Here is a 19,437-nt window from a genome sequence, read left to right on the forward strand (position 1 = left end):
AGAGATCCCCATCACTGCTCTTCCTGGCTGGTTAAAGGGGAACAGTCTTTCTTTGTCTTTCGCTTTCTCCTCCTATTCTTTCCTCAGGTAACTTTGAACTCAATGTATGCCACCAGCTTCAGACTCCATCAGTGAAGCTTTGTAAGACTGTCTTGACTTACTTCGTGCAAGTGTGAACTAATTTGAGGCTGCTACTCATAAACAATTGCATATTACCTACTTCTCTGGAATACAGTACAAAATATAAAGCTTCTTATTATCTGATTAGTTAGTAAGTCCTGCCTGTGACATGAATAAACTGATGTTAGGAAAGCAATACTGGATGGAATGAAATGTGATTTCCAGAAAAATGAAACTCATCAGTTGCCCTAAACCAGGCTATAATATTGCTATAGTATCTTAAAGGCTGCTCACCCAGTTAAAAAACAAAACAAAACAAAACTGTATAAAACTTAAATATGAGGGAACTGCCTCTTAATAACACATAAGCTGTTATGAAACACAAAGAAGAAAATGCCACTGATATATAGCTTGTTATCTAATATGCTCTTTAAACATGCAAGCAAATACATTGGTCCAGGTGCCAGTAATGAGGCTGGCAAGAGTTATAGGAAAGCTGATTAAATACAACCAACGGGGAAGATAGAAGAGAAGCAGTCAACAGATAATTAAGAACTTTAAATAGCATCCATTCATTCTGATTAAACCACAAAAAATGATTGTGCTTTTTAGTTGTGCAAAGCCCTTTAATTTAGTCAAATAGCTTTTTCAATTGGAAGCTTAAGGAGATAAAGATTTGAGGTCCAAGTAAAACCTATCTACTTCAGAAAACCTATTAGGTTTCCAGTTACTGCTTAAACTGTACATTTATCTTTCAATAATACACATGAAAAGCAATCTTTTAAAGTACAATATTGTACCTCAGTCAAAAAACTAGATCAAAATCAGGTTTCCAAAAATATTCAGGATAGATCCAAAATCACTTTGCATACTTAAATCACAGAGCAGATTAAATTCACTGAATCACAGAATGGTCAGGGTTGAGGGGACCTCTGCAGACCACCCAGTCCAGCCCCCTGCTAAAGCAGGTTCACCTGCAGCAGGTCGCACAGTATTGCGTCCAGATGGGTTTTGAATGTCTCCAGAGAAGGAGACTCTACAGCCTCTCTGGGCAGCCTGCTCCACCGCTCCGTCACCCTCAGTATAAAGAAGTTCTTCCACATATTTAAATGGAACTTCTTGTGTTGCAGTTTGTGCCTGTTGCCCCTTGTCCTGTCGTTGGGCACCGCTGAAAAGAGCCTGGCCCCAGCCTCCTGACACGCGCCCTTAAGATGTCTGCATACATTGATAAGCTCCCATCTCAGTCTTCTCTTGCCCAGACTAAACAGGCCCGGCTCTCTCAGCCTTTCCCCATAAGGGAGATGCTCCAGCCCCCTAATCATCTTCATGGCTTTCCACTGAACCCGTTCCAGTAGTTCTCTGTCTCTCTTGAACTGTGGAGCCCACAACTGGACGCAATACTCCATAAACTCTATATACTGCATGCATATATTATAGGCAAACAGTTTATTTTCTTATCGTTTCAATTATAAATACTTAGAGGCATTGTAATCTAACTGGGAAGTTCAATTCCACAAAACTTCATTGTATTTTGCATTGCATATTTTCCTAGTCTCTCTCTTCTTCACAATTACTTTTCTTCTATGCCAATTGTACTCACTGGACTGAGTTATCTAAGAAGGTCAATTAAGATTTAGGGATCACTGATATCAGAATAACTGCTGGTTATTCCCTCAGGCTACTATTAATCTACCAAAGTATTCTCAATCCATTTGGAGCTATCAATCTTCTTTGGTTATACTTACCTTAGGAAAACCATTTTACATGCCAGGTTTAGTACTTGGATAATCCTAGAGCTACCATCAAAATGTTACAATATATGAACCATCAGGAAATGTGACAAAAACTATTACAAAATAAGGAAATGGCTTTTCCTTTTTGGGAACACTGAAATAGGTTCTACATTTAATTCCTCAAAGATTGCTTATTTCTGTTCAATGCAGACCTCGCTGCCTTCTGTTTAATGAGTTTAATATCTGATGTTACATTCCCAATCTCTTTTAGAGTCTCAAAACGGACATGTAAATCTGCTGTTACACTCTAGTAAAATGTCTGTTTACTGGCCCTAGTCAGCTAAAAGTTGTATAATCTTCCTAAAATAACACAAAGAAATTATTAGAAAATGCACGGTTCAGAATTGAATCCATTGCTTTTGCCAGCTCTATAGTTCCTTCTTCAACTGAATAATTTCTAAACACAGCATATCAGGAAAGGAAGGATATATTTATCTCCTTTAATAATAAAAAAATTCCACCATTTTATTTTCACAGAAAAATTAATTACACATCGCAGAAGGGCCTATTTTCTAAACTTGCCAGAAAGCAGTCCAATGAACTTTGCACAATGGCTGTTAAAAATAACTGATATGTACACTGAAACGTATGAAAGTACTAACAATTTGCCAATTATTTGGCTTTTTCAAGCTGAGCCTTGGAATCTGGGAAGACAGAAAATATGATATGTAATCATATAATTAATCTCATTTAAAATTAATATGGAACACTGGAATACAGCTTTCTAGCTCTAGGATGCTATCTACCAATACAGATGCATACGTAACAAGTTAATAATTTGATGTTCAAACAACCCATAATTATGTAACTTTAACGTCTGCTAATTTACTGCACTTTTGGGAGCTGAACATGAATATTTCTTTACCATGTAACAAAACAGGTAATATACTGTTCTTGTTAGAATGAGCTTTCAGTTATACCTACAGGAAGAACAGGGTGCTCTTCTTTCTTTTTTTGTTGTTTTGTTTGTTTATTTTTTATTTATTTTATAATCTGGCATTAGCAACCTAGTCACAAAAGGAAACATACTATACTATATCGTCTTTTCTTTTTGTAGTATGTAAACCATTTTGTTACACTTCAAATTGTATCAGCAGTCTTCTCTACACTACAAGCAAATATTACTAAGCAAACCCCACCTACTGTGATTAACTGAAATACTTACACTTCTGTATTTGACAATATATTCCAAAATGGGGGCACCTCCATCATCTTGTTTAGTTATGCTAAGTTTAAAACTCTTGCCACTTTCCGGTTGTCCATGAATTGAAGGGGGGCTTGGCTCCCCTAAACAAGGGGAAAAAAAAGTAGATGATAATTTAGCAATAAGTCATAAATTACACCTGGGAACTTGTCCATCATTTATTAATCAAAATCTTTAACATGAGCCTTCCAAAAACTGCAGAACAACCTTAATACGTGTGTTAAATATTTTGCTTAAAGTATGTTCTAATGTATATTAATTAGCTCACACAAGGAAACAAAATTACATAAAGTATGAGAAAAATATTTGTATATTTGTTTCTTTCACACCTTCCAATGTTTGACAATTTCAAATGTAATTTACTTCAGAAATTATTTAGCCATCAGTTCAGCAAAACTGGTAACCTGCTACTCACACTGAAGTCTGAGATTAACGCTATTTTACAGGAAAGCATCCTTAACATTAAGCATGAGCTTTAGTTCCTTGTGTGAGATCTATATTGTAATACAGATATTAAGTAAATTAACTTATCAATAAATGTGCCAAGAAAAAACTAGATATTTTCAGAATAGTCTATATTAAGAATTAACGTAAAGAAAAAAATTCTAAAAGTAAAAATAATTTTCTCTGCAATGAAAGGATAAAAATAATCTTAAACATAAAACTGAAGGGTTAATAGCCAGCCTAAGCCATTTGCTAATCAAAATTCACAAATTATCATTTCTATATGCAATGCTTATTATAAAGCTTTAAATCAGATCTTAAATGAACATGTCATACTGAAGTTTCTTATCTTCAAAATGTTTGTAAATTTGCATTCACCCAGAAAGATACAGTTCCTTCCGAAATATTTGTAATGTTTGTGTTTATCCCTTGTCCAAAGATAAACTGACTTAGTTCTCAACATAGAACTTGCCTAGCTTTCTACCAGATAACATATATATGATTTCTATCAGTTTCTATAATTTTTCTATCAGGTATAATGTTCCGTATGAGTAACGGCAATTTTTTTTATCTGTCATTCAATATATTTATGGTTTAAGCAAAAAAGAAATTCGAAAGCTGCCAAGTTACCAGTTTGAGACAGAAGAAATATATCGATATCAACATAATACAATAGCACAGAAATATTTTTGTGTTCTTTGTAGTCCCTTGACTTTTCTTGTTAATTCCATTATTGCCAGTATTGTTAACTATACCGAGTAATGCCCTACTCAGAAAACAGTTCAGTTGCAACAGATTTATGAAAGACTAGTCTGGTAATAGTTGCTGATGTATTTTTGTATACCTGTTTAAGCACTATACAGTGCCATCCGGTACTTCCTTTATTTTTCGTCTCCCTTTCTGTTTGATTTATTTATTATTGTTTCTGTGTAAAAGTAATCTGAGAAAAATATTTTTCATTAGCCCTGATATTTAAATCTCAATTTCTTGTATATAAAGGTTACTACAAATATAGAATTGACTCCATAGCATTTATGATTTGCATGTAATCATAATTAAAACAATTTATTCTCATAACTTTTCCATAGATTAAGATTTCTGTTTCAGGTTTGATAATTGCAAAATTTGCGGCAGCATAGTTTGCTGAAGAAATGTCTCCAGAATGGGCTAGTTCATTCTCACAGATGTCTATAATACCCTGAGTGTAAATGAGAAAAACTCCTTAATCTAATATCTTTCATGGTTTGTGCTCTTGAATGTAAGACAAAGATTTGTCTACGTGTCAAAAACATAGGATAAATTCTCCAATTTAAGTTCATTCATACTATCCGGTGGGGGGTGGGTGGGGTGGGGGATGGAATAAGAGGAACAAAATATGATTTCTGAGAAACAATGTAAAGACTGATGTTATACACTGGGAAATAGTGTATACATATAAAACATATTATCCACAGTGAAACAGAACTTTAAATTAGCTGATCTGGAGATAATATATTGTAATAATAATTTACGTTTTCATTTAATAGCACAAGTATTACTTACGGACAGGTAAGGTCTGAAAGATCTCAATTTTGCTGTACTCTCCTTGCCCTTTTCCATTTACAGCAGCTACTTTGATTTCGTATGTTGTATTTGGTTCCAAATTGCTGAGAACAACCATTGCTAAAGAAAAGGAAACACAAAAATATGGGAACAAAATTTGATGAAGCAATAAACCTAAAAAAAAAAAAAGTCAGGAAATTTCATAATTTGCTTCATTTGCAATTTACAAGTCCCATTTTCTAATAGTCTAGTGGATCCAACCTTAGCTTTCTTGTTGAGTGCTAATAGTACTTTTTTTTTAACATTTATTTTTTCCACCTGCATAAAAACATTGTTGTGACAGAGCAAGTCTAAATTCTGAAGGAATTTAATATCAGTGTTACAGAAGCTATAGGCAACAATTAAGAACCTTGATGGGAATTGATATATGTTCAGATGGTGAGCACAAGAGACATGAATCTAGCAAATAATTATGGGAATTTCCTTCCTCCTAGCTGACAATGAGCATCCATCTGATGCCCATTTAAGCCACTTCCATACAGTTCATAACTTGTCATTTTTCCTTCACGGAGAGAAGTATCAACCATCCTTGGCCTATGCTCCTAGATGCAACTACATGCACCTAAGTGGTGAATTACTCGTTCTTGTGCTCTAGCGGTTCAACAATGTATTCAAGACCAAAAATGATGATGGGTATGATGATGAAAGGAAGAGTTCTGAGTTATCTACTAAGGACTAGAAAGTGAGTTAGATGTGCTTGTACATAATTGTGAGGAGGTGTATGGAAATGCATATTCAGTTATAACAACAACAACAAAGTTATTTGGGAAGAAAATAGGTTTGAACTTAGGACATGCTTTCAGAAATCAAGTCTGAATCCCTTGCAGCAATCTTTCACATTGCCTGAACCTCTCTCTGATTCTACCTGGAGATGCCATCAGAAGCAGAAAATGGGGAAGAACTAGCTAAAAATAAAATAAAATAAAATAAATGTATAGTACTAAGAATACTGGTGTTGCAACCAAATACTAAGAATATTGTTTCTGAAACAAATCTAGAAACAAAATCCAGGAAAAGGACGTTGGATTCCAGGATCCTTTATGGGAACACAACATATTACTGCATATTACATACACCATAATACTGTATATTACTAATATCAATGTTGCATATGCACTTGGAAACTTCAATCCACACAGAGTTCTTGGACCATTATCCAGCCTTTACAAGAAAGCTTCCTTTTACTCTCTCTACAGCAGTTGCTCGCTTGATTTTTGCCAGCTCTGTGATGAGCTCTCCAGATGTGAGATTCATACCAGGGAATGGATGTAAATCGGATGGACTTTACTTGAAGCACATTGGTATTTCTCTTGCCCAGAAAAGCAGGGGCTGTATGATCTTACAAGAGGATATAGATCCTTGTCTTGAAAAAGAGCCAGTAGTCTCTTAGTCTCTAGAGAGCTAGTTCTATTCATTATAGAGGAATATTTTAATAGTCACTTTAGACTTGCTTTTCAAGTTATATATTTAATGAAAGTATAATTATTTCTGTCAGTGCTCTTTGTTAGTCTTTTGAGTCCAGATTTACTAGAATTTATGTTTCTTTTTTTCTGCAGCAGACAGACAGAGGTCCTATTACATGTGCAGTTAAAGGGATTTAACAAATCTTGGAAAAACAGCAACTTTTACATTTCACACTCTATTGTAAGCACTTTGCATGAATTTGTCATTGAAACATGATAACTGCTTTCCTGTAAAAAAAAAACAACAGTAGAATTGTGTGTCTTCCAGCACATTTTAGCTTTATCATTTTCATGAAGTTTAAAAATATCAAACTATGAAGTATAACCATGTCATGAAAAATAAAATACCATCATGAAAATAAGAACAGAATTCAGAGAAAAGAAGGATTATAACACATAACATTCTGTTATGGTAAAATGAAATTTAAAACCTAAACCAAACAGTAGCAGTGTTTGACTTGCCTTTCAGCCATGATTACTTTCCAAGGCTGAATAATTTCACTAAAAATAAACCTTGGGGCATACTAAAAATTAGAGTTACTGTAAATGTTTTTAAAATTTAAACAACATAAAAGCATGACTATGAGACTACACTTAATAAAATACGAATGTGTTAACTACATAAAACCTCAGGATCCAGTTCTATAAACACTTGAGTGACTCCTGGGGCCTATCTAAATTAATAAAATTACTTGTATATGCAGAATTTAAAGAACCAGTGTCTACTTTAGAATCCCCTGCATGGCGCAATGTGCTGAGATACAATTACTGTTACAAATACATTTATGGAACTAACCCAACTAAACCTGACAGCATATGTCCTCAAAAACTGGGACTACTTGGTATCAGTGATATTATGATGTGGATATATTTAGAAAAAAATGTATTTATGTCCTCCTGGAAAACAAAGAAAACAACCATTCTTGATAAGAACACTTTAAATATTCTAATTGTAAAAGAATATTTAGAATAAATCAGTAAGATTAAGGAACTGTCCCAAAAATGTAACAAGAGTGCATGGCTTAAAAATAATATAGGTAATAAAACTTTCACTGACTGCTAAATATTTTACATTTTTGAGAATGTTGAGAATGGAAAAGAATACCTAATAAACATGGCTTTTTTAAAGGTACATATTTGTCATGTAAGTATAAAATCAGCTTAATCATCTTTCTATATACAAGTGAAACTCTTTTTACAGAAGTCCATAGCTCACAGCCCTGGCCACAAAGGATATTTTGGTTACCATTTTCAATGACCACTGAAGTAATTAGATATAAAAAATTTCAAATAATATTCTGAAAGAAACATAGGACTTTAAGTATCTGAATTTGAAAACAATTGGTCCACTGCATACCTATGTGTGAATTATGGCAATGGTATATTCATTTGCATATATCAAGTCCCAAATATACTGAAAGTTAAAGTCCTTTATTTTTTTCACAGTACGATATTAATTTTTTCCATCTTTTTCTACCTGTTCTAACTACTGTTTCTGTTTTTATACTGCTTTCCTCTTCACAGTATCTGCACATTTTATCTGGAGAATACAATGTTGTCCACTGATTGATTTTGCTGGGATTATTCATATAGTAACTGGTAACATTCAGAAGCAGACTCTGAAGAACTACTCCAAAGAGGAAAAACCTAGAATATTCTCTTGTGAACTCTGCAGGTATTCCTGGGGTCAATTAACATGATGCACATGTTAATAATAAGCTCAGACCTTAGTGTTTTCCATTTATAAGAAGAAAGGTAGGCTGCAAGTCACATGGTACCTGTGGAGGAGTTCATGACAGAGGAAATAAGCAGTTGTTTTGGTTTAATATACTGTATAGAGAGTTTAAGATAAAATTGTAAATACTTTTACGACAGGGTATGTAAGGAACTTTTTTTTTTTTTTTAAAAAAAATGTAGACCAGATCTTAAAAAGGCACACAAGAACCAAAAAGAATTAAACATTACTGAACAGCAAAATTCAGTTTAACCTATTCTGTGGCAAGAATCCTAGTTTAAGTAACAATAAAAATAATGTCCTTATTTTTTATTATATAGATTATTCTAATTTGCAAGAAAATCTAAAACATTGAAGGAAAAATGCATTACAGAAAAAAACCGACACAAATATTTCAGGTAGGAAAAATGCAGAAGTCCATACTATTTCAGAGTGTAAGCATTTCAGCGAGAAAACTTTAATTTATTATTGCAGGATCTTAAATGCTGTCAAGATGAACCATAGGAAAACAACATCTGACAGATTTGCTGTGAAATAAATTGTACCATAAATCCAAGTCGATAAAAAACAACCAACCAACCAACCAACCAACCAACCAACAAAAAATTCCCAGCTGCTTTTCTGGTCCAGGGGTAGGTTGTTTATATTATCTTATTACAGTAGAATGAGAGGGGAAATGTCTGGCATATTGAATTGTCTGCACCAACAGAAACTTAGCCCAGAAATCTTCTAAAGAACTGTGATATAGCACATAAACCATCACCAAAGCAAGGAAGGTTAGAGGAACTAATAGTACAGTTACACTACATTAATCCCAAAGTAGATCTTATATGAGGTTAACTAACAGAAATATCACATCAATGCACTGTTCTCATAGGAGAGCTATCTGTTGCATAGAACAATGTTCTTCCAGATCCAAATTCAGCCCCTTGAGGATGTCAGATCTAACTAAAGTAGGATATAAATTTATTTTGAAACAAAGTAGCTGAGACATATCATTGCTGAAATATCATAGTCACTCAAATATATTTGACAGTGGCAGCAGTGCAAAATTTCTCTCAAAGAAGTATTACAGATATCAGGATGTTTTTTTTCCCTATTTTTCCCCCCTCTTGTCTGTATCTCTATTACTACGCAGACTGAATGATGATCAAATATAATGCAGGTTAACACATGGTGGTTTGATTCAGCAGCACTTTGCTGCACCTTTTCCTCATTGTTTTATTACTCTTAAGGAAAAATTGAGTCCCCTGTAAATACTTCAATGTCTTTCAGAGGGAAAAATTAAGAGCATTTTAATTAAGCTTAAACAGGTTTCTCTGTGATGATGAGTCAGTTTTTTTTAAGGACTGAAAAAAAAAGTATGGGAAGAAATCAGTGAGGAACCTATGGCAGTAGCACATGTGATGAGAGAACAGTGAGGAACCTATGGTACTGATGTCCTGTGCAAATGTCTTGTATTTTTGTACATGCCAAACAGTCTGGAGAATTTCTCCCAAAACTTCATTCTGCCTGGGATCAGCAACACTGTTTTGTTTAATACATGTGTTTGCACAGGAAGAGGAAGAGTATAAAAGCTTTTTTTTTTAGCCGAGCCTCACCAAGTTAGCTCACAGGAATGTTGACAAAATGAAGTTAGAAATTGCCACGAGGGCGAAATACAGGAAAAAAAAAAATAAAAAAAATTTCAACACAATAGGCAAAATGTTTATTCATATGCAGAAACAGCCACATTGTCTTGGTTCCATCTGTCTGCCTTGCCTAAATAACAATGAATTTCATAAATACTGTTTCAAGCATCTGGCTATAAATGTCAGAATTCCACTAACAAAAATAAATGAGCTTTATTAATGAAAATATTTGAAGCTGACATTACATGAAAATAATCATAATGGTAGTGAACCCTACTGCCAGTGAAATCATTGGAGTAACTTCTATTAATTATATGGAGACAATATCAAGCCTTAAGTCATTCTGTAAAATGTATACACAGAAACAAATATAACCATTTTAAAAATCAGAGAGAATGGCTCTGTCAGGAATTTCCATCATTCTTCGCACTATAATGTATAATGACTGCATTATTTTGGAATAAAAATTGTAGTGGCTTAATTAACTGTGAATATATATAATTTGCCTGTAAATAAAGATAAATCGTGTGGCATATCAGGTAAAATTAATATAATATAATGTTCAGGAACATTAATAATTCCCTTATAAAATCCCTTTCAGTATTTGATGTAAAAAATGTACTTGGCAAAAATTGTTTTAATATTTTGTGTACAGCCTCCAAAACACAATTATCTCATTAAACTCCTTTTCTCTATGTATTTATTTTTTATTTTTATTATGTGGGATTCTGAGGTGTCGGTATACAAATTGAACCAGAAGTAGCATCCCCAGCATGAAATCATTCAGGGGATTATCTTTGATAGCTATTTTTATCAAAAAAAGAAAAGATTAAGTAATCTATGGGACAACTACAGTTACAAAATGTACACTGCTATAAATTAATGAAAATAAATCAAGCAAGAGTTTAATCCAAAGTCCCCAGAAAAGACCAAATTTGCTGATTGATAACACAGTTTATAATACATTGAATCAGTATGAATCCAGAAGATGGGTTTTGTCATTTAAGATACTTAGGATGTAACAATGAATAGGTTTTCTTTAGAAATTAATTTTCTAGTTTATTTATTTTAAAAACACTCTTAATTCAACCTGTATTTAATCTAAATCACAGCACAGCATACATTTTAGAAACAAACAAACAAACAAACAAAAAACTAGGAGAAACATTCCTGGAACAAAAGCAATTTACTGAGATGGATCATTGTATCAGTAAACTGTTTCCATAACCTTATTCATATTTGTAGAATAGTAGAAACATATTTGCATGAACTGCATATCAAATAATTAATTTACACAAACTAGTGTTAAGAAAAATGAAAAAAAAAATAAATAATTGTATTTAATAATTTTAGGCTACAGGCTGACAAAAACTATTTGTACTCCCACTGATAAAAAAGCCCATATTATCATGATACCTCCTTCACACTTTTGTTATCTCAACTTGACAATAACATATAACATCTTATGAACAAATTCTGTGACTTGTACTCATTAGCCTTTTGTCCTATCCACAATCCTCTGCAACTAGGATTTACCTTTGACAGATTTTCATTACCACCATTAAAATGGGATTTTTCAAACACACATTCTAATTTAAAATGAAATGAAACCATGCTAATTATACTTTTATCCTATAGTTGTCTAAAATATTTTGTACTTCTCCATTGCTTTCAGCGTATAACAGAATCCTTTTGGATTAGTAAAACAATATCTATTGCAAATTAGAAGTAGTTCATATATCCGTAGTTCACTTGTTAACTGAAGTTTTCTAGCTGCTATTTTCTTTAGTACACTAAAGTTGCAGAATCTTCTCTTCCACAAAGAAACCTTCTAATAGTATAAAATGTGAATTTATGAATATACAATGAGAAAATATATGCAATGGATATACTGATTATCCATAAAATAATCGGCTTTTGTCCTAACTTTCCTATTTTTTCGTATCATCAGCTAAAACTGATGTAGGCCAGTTTTCCAAATTTCTTTTCTCTTTAATTTCTTTATATTCTTATATAACCCAACGTTTTGCCCCATAATCAACTTTCCTTTCTTCAGGTGTGACACAACACTGCTTTCATTCAATTGTTTCTGTATTGTTCCTTTATAAATATCTTATGTTGCTATTTTGATTACATTCTATTTAACTCTAATGTGCACAAAAACATTACATGTTGGTTTAGTTTTTAGTAAGAAGTCTCTTACAAAATTATGTTTTTTGCAGGGGACAACAAAACCAATATTTTTTTATCATGCTAACAAGATGTGCTTCCTTCCTTCAACTGTAGTAACACGCCTTAAAATGCAAAGATACTCAAAGTTTCACTGAGTATTGGGATGATACATTTTTTGGGCAAAAAACCTCAACCCAACCCAACCCACCCCACCCCGCCCCGCCCCACCCCACCTCTCTTTTCTATCCTTTTCTCCACATTTTTATTTTTAAAATTTTCTATAGTACCTTTATGATGACCAATCCCAATTGCTTAATACCAATTTTTTACAAATACAGTTAACTTCCATAAAAGGTACTTGTATATCATAAAGGGAACACAAATGGAAGGGAAGGAACAGGAAAGGGAGGACAGCAGGGAATGGAAGGGGAAAAGGAAAGAAGAATGAAAGAACAGACAATTAAAAACTTACTCGGTACCACTATATTTAAGGTTTGGGAGAGAGAGTGCTTGAAACAGTTGATATTCCCTGTAAGATCTTATTAAGTTAAACAAAGGCATACTTAATAAACCAAATCTTTACACAATTCAATAGACTAAAATGGAAATACATAAAACCACAGTTTAAATGCATTTTAAACCCAAATGCTCTTTGAATAACCCAACTTTTAAAATGTCAGGTCTCCTCCAAGTACTCATTGAACCTTTGCTTTAAATAAATAAATAAATATTTTAGAACCAGCTTTTAAGAAATAATTTGTCACATTTTTGTGTGCATAGGATTGTGGGTGTTCTGAAGTGTTATTTGATGATAAATTAAACAACTTTCATTGATGGCTAATCTTTTGTTAACTTAAAATTTAGAAGCATTAAATTAAGTCAGTCAAAATTATGGAAATGAATATCATGGAGACTGGTGACCTTTGGCTCAGGCCTTAGAAGAACTGATCGCACTCTTGTAGTTTAAAACATGTTAGCCCAAATCCCAGTTCTCTAATTCTACTGAAGGTAAAATAGCGACAGCAGCAGAGACAGCAGAGTCTTGTCTGGCTAAGCCTATCCGTTGATGTTCAGCCATGCAGGCATCAAGAAGATGCCCAATAGAAACCTTGGATAGATCAAAGATACATGTAGGTCTTTGGGGCAAGGGTGAAAGGGTCTTTCTAGTGAGGCTGAAAGGTTCATGTAGGAACAGATGCACGCAGCAGGCCAACACATCCAGACCAGGCTGCATAGCTCAATGTGACCAGCATGGCAGCCTGCCTGCGCGGGCTGTATTTGGAGCTGGCAGATTGGGGAGAACTTATTGTCCCACTCGAGTTATGTAGGGACAAACCTGGGACTGTGTGTCCAGGAACAAAAAGAAACCAGACAGGGTCCAGCAGAGAGCTACCAAGAGAATCCTAGGGCACAATACAAAGGTGTCCAGGCTTATTGAGTCTGATTAAGAGAATGACAAGAGGTGATTAACAGTCACCTACCACACCTTTGCAGTGGAGACAGAAACAGTGGGGTGAAATTCTTCTCAACAGTGGCAAATAGCATAACAAAGGCAACAGTCACAAGCTGCAGGTGGGCATGTTCAGACCAGATACTAGAAACACTTACATGATGGGAGGGAAATGAAGCACTGAAACAAATTACACCAAGACAAAAGGGTGAGGAATCTCCATCCTTGTGGTTTGAGACCTAGTTAGACAAAGCCGTGCCTGACCTGATCCAGGATTGGCACCAAGCCTGCTTCAAGGAGGTAGCTGGACCAGATAAATTTTAGAGGTTCCTTCCAAGTAATCTTTCCATGATCTATAAATTAAAGGTGAATACTACCTTGGTTCTTGAAACCCCATTTTCTCCTCTGCTATAAAACTATTGTGCACTTCTTAATGCAAGGATTTTAAAGTCTACTGCTTGAAGAAACAGCCAGCCATTTGAAAAGGGCTCCACTTAGAACTTTTTATGAAACAATAAAACAATACAGTAAAATCAATGGGGATTTGGACTGCTACCAGATATTCCCCTAATCACGCAAAAAGAAGGTACTGTTCAAAATGCTTTCTAACATGTGACTAATGTTCTCGGTTTAGCAGCATGAGGGTTCGTTATTAAATATTTATGTGACTATAATTGCTGTGATTTTTATAGTACAAATTACAATGCTAAATATAATCTGATGAAGTTAAACCTTCCACAAATTAAATTTATTTTCTGTAGACATTAGTTTTAAAGTTTTCCTATAACAAAAATTTCTAGGCCACTGAATACCTGAACTTCCATTGCCAATATGAACACATAAAGACAATGAAATTAAGTCTTCTAAGTAAGTAACATTTTATTGAGTGAATATACAATACTACAATATGCAGTAAAGGAATAACTGTGTTAATCTCATTGCAGAAGGGCACTTAAGGCTCTTATTAAGATCATTTATACTGTTTCATTTATTCCATTTTTTTTCTCTTTTTGAACACCCTTCAAACCTAAAAACAATGTTTACTGGGAGATGACCCACAAAATAAAACAGGGTCTTCTAAGGTGAACAAGGATTCCCTTTAATAGGAGACTACAAAGAACATGCTGGTTGTTAGATTTTAGCTAATGCCACTATGTTTTCCCTGTCTTATATCAAGGTCTGAATCCGAATCCGCCCTGTATTATTGAAAGAAGGAGAATATTTTGAGGGGGGAGACTGGGGGTTAACTATGAATGCATACTTCGTTTCTTCTATGCTTGCTGCAGTTACACCATTTTCTCTCATTCTTCAACTGTATAAATCAGACTGTATCCTACCCTAGTCTATCTCATATATGCCAGAATCTAGAATCTCTTGCACTTCCTTGTAGGGCAGAAAGAATTACTTGTATTTCAGTTTTTCCTGCCTGTTTTTCTGCTGTTCCTAATGTGGAGATCCTGTTGTAGAGCCAATATTCCATTTGAAATTTGCAACACAAAACTGGAGTTGAAAAGGGTCTTCTACATTCCAAACTCCACCTGTGATTTCTTTGTTACTGAGAGATCTTGAGAAAAAGGTGAGGTAGGCCTCCCTGAATTCATAGCAGACAAACCTTGTATCTTCTAAGCATGAAGTCCACAGTAGTTTCCACCGTGCATCTGGAATACATTAGGTCAAATATGTATATGGTGGCTAACAGTGCGGCAAGCCCAGAGTATTGAGGACCATATTACTGTTCAAGAAAGGCAGGTATGGGAGACCTTGGTACATTCTGGCAATACATTGACATGTGACATGGGTGACTTCCCACCTGAGTCAAGACACCACATTTCTGCATCACCACAGTCACCAGCAAACGGGGCTTGCCAGTCTGAGGGCAGAACCGTGCCCAGGTGCACAGCTTTAGATGGAGCTGATTTCCACCTGACTGACTTCACAGAGTGAGTTCAGATCTATTTTCAAGAGGCTGAGCAGGCAAGCTCCTTTCGGTGTGACACAACTGCCACTTGAAGCTGGTAAAACTGGGTAAGCATCTGGTGACTGCTTTTAGTAGAGCAGGGTGTAAGTCAGATCCAAACAAACAACTTCTCCTAAAATAATAACTGATTACTGGTCCAAATATCTTGACTTTTTATCACAAAAAAACACACAAAACCCACCACAAAAACCCCACCCCTCCACCCAAACCTTACAGAAAATGCTTTCAAAGGCTAAGAAAATGACAGTTTACTTTTAATTGCACCATCTTCCTATTGTCAGCCAAGTTCTGCCCAGCTACAATGATCTTTTTTATCCTTTGAGACTTTGCAACAGATTTAAGATATTTCATGAAACTCCCTAGGTTTTTTTACTTATCACAATTGTTATATTATTATATATATAGTTTATATTATTACTAGTAATATATATTATTATATATATAGTGAATTGTTATACAATTCACTAGTTTTCTTACAGTGTTACAAAACAGCACTATGTTAGAGATAAAAATAAGAGATGGCCTTTCTTAACTAGATGGACATGAAACACCTAAGAAAATTAACATTTTTTTTTTATTACTACAAATATATCTGTACTATCACAAAGCTCCAAGAGAGATATATCAAGAATTCAGGAATTCTTAATGCTAAGCCAAAGGAATATCTACAGAGCACAAAAATTTCTAATGCTCTGCTCATAGAAGTAGTGATTTTTTTTAACAGGCAAATTAATGTGCGTTAACAAGCCTTGCATGTCAATTGAGACTGCTATTTGAAACTCCCAACATTTTTCAGTTTTAATTCTGCATACTAATAGTACTAAACAGAACAACATATATAAAATCTACATCTTTTCTCAATTTTACCAATGTACAATTACGTACTATAAAATACCAATTACTTAATTATTAGAAATGTAATGCATGATTTTCTCTTTTCTAAACTACTTACTCATTTTTATGTTCCAAACAAGCCACTAAGCCTGAATGCCAACAAAAGTGATTTCCTATGCACTTCTCTTGAATGGTGCATTATCACTGACCAGATTTTTTAAACTCGAAGCTCTCATTAATACTAATTGTCCTATGACCAATTTGCTGCAGTCTTGGAGTTACCTAAGAAGCAGGTTATGACATAGGAGTTCTGTCTGTCATTCCTCTAACCTATGCAATTTTCAACTCCAGAGTACACAAAGTGTGAGAAAAAGATACTCTACGACTACGTGCTCTGTTACCAAATGCTGGAGCTGGAAAAAATATCACCACCACCACTTGAGGAAAGAACAAACCAGCTCCTGGTGATTGCTATCATCAAGCATGTCATCCTCACAGCAACAAGCAAAGGGACTAAAATGTGATGCCAAATGTGTCTTTTAGTGACATTCAGTACTGTCAAAAAGCAAAGACCTCAAGGTTGACATGAGTGATGATTTCAACAACTGTTCTTTTGCTTCTTACATGCAAAGATAATTTTCATTCATAACTTTTTCTTCCTCATCCCCATTCTATTTCTGCATCCTATACTTTATTTCTTGCCAACGGAGAAAGAGTAGAGAAAAAAAAGTGATAAAAAGGAGATTAATTTAGTGATATCATGAAATGTAATACAGATAGGGATATGCTATCTCTCCGTTCTCATTGTTGAATGCAGCAGAATGCAAACTCTGTTCATAACTACTCTGCCTTTCAGTGACCTTGAAGATACTTAAAGAATATGCTATCCTCCAGGAACATTTTTCTGTTTCATATTAAAAATGCAGCAGAAGTTTATATATGTATAAATATTCCATAAATGTAGTTTACCTTTTTGTAAGCATATTAGCAATGCAAAATAAATGCAGATGAATACAATACAGATTTGAAAGACAAAATTTGCAGCTGCACCATGTGTTTCATTTATCAGTTACTCATATCCAGTATTGCACTGCATCACTTTTAACAAGATTTACCTTTCCAAGCCAGATCAGCAAGACCTTTACATCAGTTCAGAATGTGCACTGCAAATTTGCTTCAGAGTGTCCCATCATAAAAAGCCCGAAAAGGTCTAAACACAGAGTAGCCAGGAGTAATCATAACAGACGAACAACAGGTGAAATGTATTTGGAAAAAGGGATTCTCCACTTAATTGCTTCTTAAAATATTTACTACATGCTTCTTGAAATCAAAGTATCTTGCATTTGTTCTTACAGATTTCAAAGTCCGTGTTTTTAAAAAAAAAACCACACTTGAACATAAATCACGTTTTGCAATGAGCTTTGACTGTTTGACTAAATGCAATTGCAAAAACAGAATTACAAGCTACTGAAGAGGAGAGAAGCCTCAGATATTGGCAGTGTTTATATCTACATAACACTCAGTTGCTTTCAGTTATGAACTCCTGCTGTGAAGTAAATTGTCTGGGTTCTCTTCTTATGACATTTTCTTTAGCTTTGAATTTTGAAAGTACATTTCATTCTCCTAATGTTTTAGGTCTGTGTAAAAATATGAAATACTTAAATGTAGATTCCCCTTTACGTTTCTTCTCACTTTCCAGTCCCTCTAATTGGTCCATGTAATTTATTTTAAGACATTTATTAACAGACCAACCTTACCACCCACATGAGACTTTTACAGCAAAGATTAAGCTGGACAGAGGCCAAGAATAGTATAGAGACAGAATGAGAGGGCTGAATAACTTTCTTACATGCAGGTGTACACACAAATTAATTTCAATAAGAAATGATCTTTTCCCTACTATTTAATAGTACTATATATTGGTTGTAAATTGCATCCATTCTATCACATTTTTTTCTCTTAATTGTATGACATATTGCAAATGGTATCACACAATTTTATCCCAAGAATTCAGATTTATTAACATTAAGGACTTCTTATTTGTAGGGCATCTTACATCACTATAGCTTAATAATATATGTATATGCAACTCCCGCATTCTTGTAATTTGAAAGTTGGTTTAAGTTGAGAAAACTATTTTTGAATCCACCTAATTATACAGTTTCTTTTGAAAAAGAAAAGTCATGAGTTTAGGCTTAGCAATAGTACCATAAGTATTTTAACTTATATTAGGAATGATCTATTTATTTTTTCAGTATCATCATTTATTACCTATTGACAACAGACAATTTCTTAAAAAGTTAAACCGTTAATTTAAGTAAATTTGACAATATGACAATCAATGTGACATTTTAAAATCCTCCATGTTGTGTCTGAATTGCTCAGGTACAAGTTGGGTATAAAGTGGCAACAAATTTTTGGGGTTTGGTTTTCCAGTTTTTTTTAATCCAGGTTTTCAATGGTCTTAAATTGACTGCCTAATGGTCTGCTAAATGGAGAACCAGATTCCAAAGCTGAATTCAGAACCCAGGAGTGTTTTCTGAATGACTTATGGCATCATTTAACATGTACAAAAATCCCAGAGACTTCAGGTACTTCTAAATTTCTGCAATACATACATGATATTCCAGAAATGAAGAAACACTTCTCAGGAATAGACAGTGTCATTTTAGACCTGAATGTGATCACAATTTATGTCATAGGAAGCCAAATCTGACAGATATGCCAAGGAATTCAATATCTCAAATACTTACTAAAAATGCATTTCCCCAAATTTTGACAGGCAGCTACAGGAACAGGTTAATGAACATTTTTTTCCTTCTGCTTTTAGCAGTTTGCACTAGACATTATTGAAGATTTTCAACTATTAAAACAATTTTGAATGCTGACCTAGGCTACCAAAATATTTGCAACTTCTTTCTGTTAGATCTACAAATTATACAGATATACTATACTTAATCTTTAAACTCATTATGAAAACTATTTAATGATATGGGGTTCATATCCCTCAG

At 34.1% G+C, this 19,437-nt stretch overlaps 1 protein-coding gene across 1 annotated transcript in view; it reads right to left on the minus strand.

The window, feature by feature from the left end:
• NCAM2 (neural cell adhesion molecule 2) overlaps nucleotides 1–19,437 on the minus strand; it is a 306,656-nt gene that overhangs the window by 45,632 nt on the left and 241,587 nt on the right. Inside the window, exons 13-14 of the mRNA XM_037378231.1 lie at nucleotides 5,104–5,223; nucleotides 3,079–3,200 (exon numbers count right to left, since the gene is read on the minus strand). Of these exons, the coding sequence (XP_037234128.1) occupies nucleotides 3,079–3,200; nucleotides 5,104–5,223 (242 nt within the window). The remainder of the gene's footprint in view (nucleotides 1–3,078; nucleotides 3,201–5,103; nucleotides 5,224–19,437) is intronic.

This window comes from Falco rusticolus, chromosome 2 (genome assembly GCF_015220075.1).
Source record: "Falco rusticolus isolate bFalRus1 chromosome 2, bFalRus1.pri, whole genome shotgun sequence".
In the NCBI taxonomy this organism is placed as follows: domain Eukaryota; kingdom Metazoa; phylum Chordata; class Aves; order Falconiformes; family Falconidae; genus Falco; species Falco rusticolus.